At 36.3% G+C, this 8,321-nt stretch overlaps 1 protein-coding gene across 1 annotated transcript; it reads left to right on the top strand.

Annotated features, from left to right (window-relative positions):
- The first annotated feature begins 356 nt into the window (after positions 1-356).
- On the top strand, positions 357-8,321 carry LOC111494693. Its single transcript, XM_023144659.1, has 23 exons — positions 357-577; positions 670-887; positions 984-1,089; positions 2,067-2,168; positions 2,257-2,316; positions 2,404-2,482; positions 2,560-2,707; positions 3,301-3,424; positions 3,511-3,691; positions 4,327-4,355; positions 4,434-4,582; positions 4,657-4,759; positions 4,843-4,938; positions 5,767-5,822; positions 5,929-6,115; positions 6,213-6,272; positions 6,357-6,518; positions 7,113-7,186; positions 7,255-7,348; positions 7,424-7,560; positions 7,863-7,943; positions 8,026-8,131; positions 8,240-8,321. The coding sequence occupies exons 1-23, from the start codon at positions 416-418 to the stop codon at positions 8,309-8,311; spliced, it is 2,586 nt and encodes an 861-aa protein (XP_023000427.1). The 5' UTR covers positions 357-415; the 3' UTR covers positions 8,312-8,321.

The raw sequence follows: 8,321 nt of genomic DNA, 5'->3' as shown, positions 1-8,321 counted from the left end.
GTAGTTGTAGCAGTAATAATAGTAGGTAGTAGCTGTAGTCGTAGTAGTAGAAGCCGTAGTCGTAGCAGTAGCCATAACAGCAGCATTAGTTAATAGTCGTAGCAAGCCGTATGGTATTAATGAAGGTGTATTTAAAGTTTTTTTTTTTCCCAAAAATTGAAGAGTATTAATTATTAATTGTATTTTTTTTAGACTCAATATTATGGTAGACTAGAGATGGAAAGTTTTAAAATTTAAAATATTTTTATTAATTTAGCGTTGATTTTTATTTCTCAAAAAATCTTCTCAACTCACTATAAATATTGCAATACATGAATAAGAACCCATCAAGGAACTCAGCTTCTAACATCCCCTTTTAAGTTCTTTGATCCTTAACTTTCCATTTCTTCCTTCAGAAAAGATTGGTTGGAAGACGATGAGGGTGGCGGTGGTCGGAACAGGGATCAACGGTCTTGTTTTGGCTTATGTTCTATCAAAATCTGGAGTAGAAGTGGTGTTGTTTGAGAAGGAAGATTGTAAGATTGTAAGCTTGGATAATGGCTTTGATTTGGAGCTCAGCTCCATGGTCTTCAATCCAGTAATCTCTCATGCTCTCTTTATTTTTGAGCATTTTGTGAGCTTTTTGGAGTTGAATCTCTCATGCCCTTCATTGTCTTTGTAATTGAGTAGGTCACATATCCAAACATTATGGAGTTTTTAGAGAGCTTTGGAGTTGAAATGGAAGCTTCAAGTATGTCATTGTCGGTGAGTTTAGACAATGGAGGAGGCTATGAATGGGGTACTCAAAATGGTATTCGAAGCCTATTTGCACAAAAGAAGAATACTCTCAATCCACATTTCTGGCGGATGATTCGAGAAATACCCAAATTTAAGGATGAAGTTAACCAGTATGTACTACCAATATGGTTATTGGCTCGTTATACATTACACCAAACTTGTCTTAATCTAAGTACGATGCCTAATTTTGGTTGTTTGGTGTATAGATATCTTGAAGTTATGGAAAATAATCGTGGAATTCATCTAGATGAAACGTTCGGACAATTTCTTGAGTCGAGGGAGTACTCCGAATTGTTTCATTCGGCTTATCTTGTGAGATTTTTTCTCTTATCAACTTTATAGATACAGATTTTGTAACAGTCCAAATCCACCGCTAGCAAACATTGTTCTCTTTTTGCGTTTATCTCAAGGTTTTTAAAATGCTTATGCTAGGAAGGGTTTCGCGTTTATCTCAAGGTTTTTAAAATGCTTATGCTAGGAAGGGTTTCCACGTCCTTATAAATAATGTTTCGTTATTCTCCTCAACCAATGTGGAATCTCACAATCCACATCCCCCTTTGGGGCCCAGCGTTCTTGCTGGCACACCGCCTCGTGTCTAACTGCTTTGGGTTTTAGCCTCCTCAGGGGAACATTGCCCTGGCTCCGGGCCCAGCGTCCTTGCTGGCACACTGCCTCATGTCCACCCCCTTTGAGGCTCATCCTCCTTGCTGGCTACTTGGCCCTATGTCTTTGTAACAACTTAAGCCCACCACTAGCAGATATTACCTTCTTGGCGCTTTCCCTCTCTCGCTTCCTCTAAGGTTTTTAAAATGCGTTTTATTGGGAGAGGTCTCCACACTCTTATAAATAATGTTTGGTTCTTCTTTCCAATCGATGTGGGATCTCACAATCCACCCCCTTTCGGGGCTAACGTCCTTGCTGACACACCACCTCGTGTCCACCCCCTTCTGGCCTCAGCCTCCTAGCTAACACATTGCTCGATGTCAACCTCTGATACTATTTACAACAGCTCAAGTCTATCGCTAGCAAATATTGTCCTTGCTTTCACTTTCGAGCTTCTCGTCAAGGTTTTAAAAACGTGTTTGTTAAGGAGAGGTTTCCACACTCTTATAAAAAATGTTTAGTTATCCTCCCCAACCGACCTGGGATCTCACCGATTTTCCGTAACAACCCATTTTTGTAAAATTTTAGACCAATCAAATGCATTCCTAAACACATGTTGACGTTATTTCTCAAGTGGAAAACAAAAACATGCCATTATTGTTCATATGTTCATCATGTTTCTTCAGGTTCCAATGTGCAGTTCAATTTGGTGTCACCCCATAGAAAAAGTTGTAAACTTTTCAGCTATATCAGTTCTTTCATTTCTTCAAAACCATCATCTGCTTCAGGTGAATTTTCACATCACTTTTTTCTTTCCCTTTTAAAGTTCTATCTTAAGGGTTTTTCAATAGCCTTTTTGGGTTGTTTTCATTATAGTTATTTGGTCATCCACAATGGCTTACCATTAAACGGAGTTCAGATTCATATCTAAACAAGGTGATCCTTGATTATAAGTGCTTTTTATTAATTTTCTTTTGTGTTTTCCACCCTTTTTCACCTTCAAATTGGTGTTCAAAACATCAGATACAAAAGGCTCTCGAGATTCAAGGATGTCAAATAAGAACTTCCTCTAAAATTCATTCAATCTCATCAACCATGAAGGGTGAGCAATTAAAAAGATGAAGGATTCTTCAGCTGTTTTAGTTAAAAATTTTGAACATTTGATATAACGTTGAACAGGGTGCATTATAAGCTACGAGGCCGATTCTCAAGAAATATTTGATCAATGCGTGCTAGCAATTCCTGCCGCTGATACTCTAAACCTATTAGGAAATCAAGCAACCCCAGAAGAAGTAAGAGTACTTGGAGCCTTTCAATACGTTTATAGGTAAGAGATGAATATCAAGCTCGTGGTATTTAGTGTGCAGTAATGCCCCAACCTTCAAATGCTCTGATATTATTTGTTGTTCTGATACCAATTGTTTTACCTAAATGCTACCGCCAAAATGTTCTTGTACTCAATTGTTGTAGCGGAATGCCAAGGAATGTCACAACAAAAAGTGTTTTGATACCCAATTGTTGTAGCGGACGCGGAAGCAAGATTGATCTCACTCACACACTCATAGACATAAATTAAACAAAAATTTACGGGTTCGGAAAGAATAAATTCTCCTGCATCCATGAGTGGTAGCCAATCACTATAACCAAAATGTTTACCAAGTGTATCTCTCACACTACAAAGTCTCTTATAAAATTCCTCCTAATTGGGTATCAAAGCATTTTTTGTTGTAACATTTCGCTATAACAATTGAGTATCAGAACATTTTAGTTGTGGCATTTAGATACAACAATGGATCTCATAATATTTAAAGGTTGTGGCATTGAGGTATAACAAGGGGTATAAGATCATGGGAAGGTTGTGGCATTATCACACAACAACTTCAAAAGCATATAACTGTTATATTTTTGGTGTATTGGCAGTGATATCTTCCTACATCGTGACAAAAATTTGATGCCCCAAAATCAAGGTGCATGGAGCGCATGGAACTTTCTTCAAAATACAGATAATAAAGTTTGTTTGACATATTGGCTCAATGTACTTCAGGTTGATATTTTATAAGGTTTAATGATGCATGAATCTAATATCATATGTGTATTAATTTTATGTGCCTAACTTTGGAATGAATGTAGAATCTTGGGCAAACGAGTCCTCCCTTCTTTCTAACTATTAATCCAGAAGAAGAGCCAAAACATGTCTTGTTTAAGGGGTCAATTGGTCGCCTAATTCCATCGGTTGCTGCATCAAAAGCTTTAAATGAGCTTGATAGCATTCAAGGGAAGAGAAAATTTTGGTTTTGTGGAGCATATCTAGGTGAGATTTCTTGCTTCCAACTTCACTTAACGAATGTGAGGGAGTAAAAAAAAATTCTTTCGGTTAGCTAATAGGGAATAGAAACGGGGACAAGGATTATTGTGAGATCCCATATCGGTTGGAGAGGAGAACGAAACATTCTTTATAAGAGGGTAGAAACCTCTCCCAGGTAGATGCGTTTTAAAAACCTTGAGGGAAAACCCGAATGGAAAAACTCAAAGAAGATAATATTTGCTAACGGTGGGTTTGAGCCGTTACAAACGGTATCAAAGTGAGACACCGGGCGATGTGCCAGCGAGGAGGCTACACCACGAAGGGGGTAAACACGAGGGGGTGTGCTAGCAAAGAACACTAGGCATGGAGGGAGTGGATTGGGGGTCCCATATCGATCGGAGAAGGGAATGAGTATTACTGAGAATGCTATTCCCTGAAGGAATGGATTGTGACGTTAATTGGGGAGGAGAACAAACCATTCTTTATAAGAGTGTGAAAATCTCTCCCTAGAGTAGATCTGTTTTAAAAACGTTGAGGGGAAGCCTGAAAGAAAAGCTTAAAGAGAACAATATCTGCTAAGGGTGGGCTTAAGCTGTCTCTCCGGGCTGATAATGCTGCTTTTTTCTTTTTTCTTTTTCCAGGTCATGGCTGCCATGAAGATGGGTTTAAGGTAATGAATATGGGCCTTTTTGGATTTGGATAATTCATTTGAAACTTAAATGAATTTCTTCAACACAAACATTTGCAGGCTAGCAGCCTGATAGCACAACATATGGTTGGTAAAAGTTATACCCTTTTGAGCAATCCAAATCATATGGTGCCTTCTTTGCTACAAACTGGAGCTCGTCGTCTAGTCACTACATTTCTTGCTCGTTATATATCTATCGGATCATTAACGTAAGTTATATACATTCTAATTATGTCCCATACACAATAAATCAACAACTAATTTTGTTTATTATATCATATAGTATAATGGAGGAAGGTGGTAGAATATTTACCATTAAAGGAATTGATGATAAATTCCTTTCCAAGGTTGTTTTAAGAGTTCATAACCCCCAATTTTACTGGAAGGTATGAATTGTTTTGATATTAATTATGACAGCGGAATGTTTATTTAGTTTCAAATTCTTCAAACATTTTGTTTTGGCTTACAGATTATGACACGAGCTGATGTAGGCTTGGCTGATTCATATATCGATGGAGATTTTTCTTTTGTTGATAAAAATGAAGGTCTTCTCAATCTTGTGTTGGTGAGCTTATATTTTTTAATAGTTATCGAGAAACGATTTACATAGGGTAAAGTAATCATTAAATCTGACCAATTTATCTCGTACTATTTGTGTATAATTCATGAACCCTGTTATTATAGGAACTATATTTTTAGTACATCGAAAGAATTTTATGTTTGTTTCTTTCTCTTATTTAAATAAGTATGAGTTAGAATATAGTTAGAGTGGAAAGAGTTGAAAAGAAATTGTTAATAATACTACTTGTGAGGTCCCAAGTCGGTTGGAAAGGAGAACGAAAATATTCCTTATAAGAATATCTACTAATGGTTTGCTTGGGCGGTTACAAATGGTATCAGAGCCAGATATTGGGCGGTGTGCTAGTGAGAACATTAGGCCCCAAAAGGGGGTGAATTTTGAGGTCTCACATCGCTTGGAGAGAGGAACGAAATATTCCTTGTAAGGGTGGGGAAACCCTTCCCTAGTGGACCCGTTTGAAAACCTTGAGTGGGTTTTGAAGTCTCACATCGGTTGTAGAGGGGAACGAAACATTTCTTATAAGGGTGTGAAAACCTCTCCCTAGAGGCACGTTTTAGAATCTTGAGGTCTCACATCACTTAGGAAGGAAAACAAAGCATTCTTTATAAGGTTGTGGAAATCTCTCTCTAGTGGACGCATTTTAAAACCTTGAGTGGATTTTGAGGTTCCACATTGGTTGGAGAGGAGAACAAAACATTTCTTATAAGAATGTGGAAATCTCTCCCTTCGCATTTTAGAGAAGTATTTATTAGCGTTAGGCTTGAATTCTTACAATATACTCATAATACTCTTTCGTGCTAATGTCTATGGCAGATATTCATAGTCAATAGAGATGCAAGCTCTTCGATTACAACTATGAAGAAGAAAAGGTATACATATTTGTATCGATCCGTCAAGCGTTTCGTTAAACTATTAAGAACCCGTTCGATATGCCTGTGAAGTGATTTAAATCAAACACATTTGTTTACATTTTAGGGGATGGTGGACGCCTCCATTACTCACAGCTAGTATTGCATCTGCAAAGTATTTCTTCCAACATTCTTTAAGACAAAACACTGTTACACAAGCTCGTAGGAACATCTCTCGACATTATGATCTGAGCAATGAACTCTTTTCTCTCTTCTTGGATCACACAATGACATACTCATGCGCTATCTTTAAGGTTTCTATACGACAGACACTATTATCCTTAAAACATTTCATAATGTATTCATACCCTAATTTTTGTGTCGTGTTTTTCTAAACTGTTTTTTTAATAGAGGGAGGCTGAAGATTTGAGTGTTGCTCAACTTAGAAAAATTTCAATTCTTATAAAGAAGGTGATTATTTAGCTTCAAATATTAAATTCAATTATTACCATATTTAGAATTTTTTCTTCATTAATTAATTTTGATAATTGGTAGGCAAGAATTAATAAGAATCATCACATCCTAGAAATTGGGTGTGGTTGGGGAAGCCTTGCTATTGAAGCTGTAAAACAAACTGGATGTCGTTATACTGGCATTACTTTGTCCGAAGAACAATTCAAATATGCCGAGAAGAAAGTCAAAGATCTGCGTCTTCAGGTATAAATATGCAGTAATTTGAGTTTTACCTCTATCGAAAATGGTTTGATAATGGCTCGAGAGTAAAAAATGGTTAAAAAATATTGATCGTAACTCAGTTGATGCTTCAAATGCTTGTTTTTGAACTCAGTTGATACTAGCTACAAGTTATTTTAGGTTCTCATTTTAGTCTTAGTAGAACCTCGAGTGAATATAGCTATTAGACCAAAACGAGGAAAATAAACTTTTCTGAATGGGCATGTTAGGTTATGGACGCTAATACTTATTTGTAGCTTAGTCAATAGTTATACATGGTAAAATTATGTATAAATAATTATATTTGCTGCTTTGAAATTTTATTTTCTACCGTATATACTTATTTGGAAGTCTAATTAATATAAATTTTTAGTTAATATTTGTGTTTGCATATTTTCTTTCTGCATTCCGTGTATTTTTACCTTACATATCTGAATCATTTTAGCCAATATTCTTCCTTGCATTTTCTCTCTCTTATTCTTTGTGTTCTATCTAAATCGAGTATGTGTTGTTGTGCGATCTTAACATAACACTCATTCCGTTCAATAACCATTCATTTCCGTCAAACCTTTCTTTCAGGATCAAATCAAGTTTCTTTTTTGCGACTATCGACAATTGCCAAATAATATCAAATACGATAGCATTATATCATGGTGAGTGAGTCAAAGGAAGTCATTTAGCTATGTTTATGAACTCGCTTGATTCATTTTTATATATTCAGTGGGATGATAGAATCTGTTGGTCATGAGTTTATGGAAGATTTCTTTGGTTTATGTGAATCAGTATTAGCAGAGAATGGTCTTCTGGTTCTACAGGTTAGAAAATTTGTAAATGTCGTGAATTTTGGTGAGTATTTAAGTTGATTTCATGTAACTTTTGGTTCGTGTTAGTTTATATCAATACCAGATGAGCATTACGAGGAGCATCGACTGAGTTCCGATTTTATGAAGGAATATATATTTCCAGGAGGATGTCTACCATCAATAAGTAGGCTAACGACAGCCATGGCTAAAGCATCCAGGCTTTGGTAAGCAAATAACTACGACTCTCTACAATTATATGATATTAGCATAATTTCGCTGCCAGCATATATTATGGCCTTACGATTTTAAAACTCAGTCTAGCCTTACTCCAACCAATGTCTCGCACCGTCTGGTGACTGGTTCTTATACCATATTAGAAATCACGACTCTCTACAATCGTATGATATTGTCCATTTTGAGCATAAACTCTCGTGAATTTGCTTTTGTTTTCTCCAAAAGACCGCCTCATATTAATGGAAATAGCATTCCTTACTTATAAACGGATGATCAATTCCGTAAATTGCAGTGTGGAACACGTGGAAAATATTGGTATTCATTACTATCAGACATTGAGGTGTTGGAAGAAGAATTTCATAGAGAATAAGAGGTATGAAGCCAAGTTATTCAGTGTGGGTTAGTTCATATTGAAGTTCAATCCCTTTTAACGCATTGTGAATTGTTTGTTTCAGCAAGATTCTTGAACTGGGTTTTGATGAACGTTTCATACGAACTTGGGAATACTATTTTGATTATTGTGCTGCCGGTTTTAAATCTCGCTGTATGAAAGATTATCAGGTACAAAAGAATCTTAAGCATTTATACTTTTTTTTAATTCTTTTTGTTGTTGTTTCGACATATTTCGATCGTGAGCCTCATTCAATAATTCTACGTCGACATAAGCAGATTGTGTTTTCAAGACCTGGTAATGTTATAACTTTCAACGATCCATATCAAGGAGTACCTTCAGCAAATTGAGTTTGCACAA

Source organism: Cucurbita maxima, unplaced genomic scaffold (genome assembly GCF_002738345.1).
Source record: "Cucurbita maxima cultivar Rimu unplaced genomic scaffold, Cmax_1.0 Cma_Scf00020, whole genome shotgun sequence".
Lineage (NCBI taxonomy): Eukaryota > Viridiplantae > Streptophyta > Magnoliopsida > Cucurbitales > Cucurbitaceae > Cucurbita > Cucurbita maxima.
This window is presented reverse-complemented; position numbering and strand designations above follow the sequence as displayed.

What these genes read in the sequence shown, in the direction of transcription:
- LOC111494693 (XM_023144659.1), top strand. Translation starts at nt 416, where the DNA reads ATGAGGGTGGCGGTGGTCGGAACAGGGATCAACGGTCTTGTTTTGGCT. An exon ending in GCCTTTCAATACGTTTATAG is followed by an intron (nt 2,708 to 3,300) that starts GTAAGAGATGAA and finishes GTGTATTGGCAG; the next exon opens with TGATATCTTCCTACATCGTG. An exon ending in ACTCATGCGCTATCTTTAAG is followed by an intron (nt 6,116 to 6,212) that starts GTTTCTATACGA and finishes TTTTTTTAATAG; the next exon opens with AGGGAGGCTGAAGATTTGAG.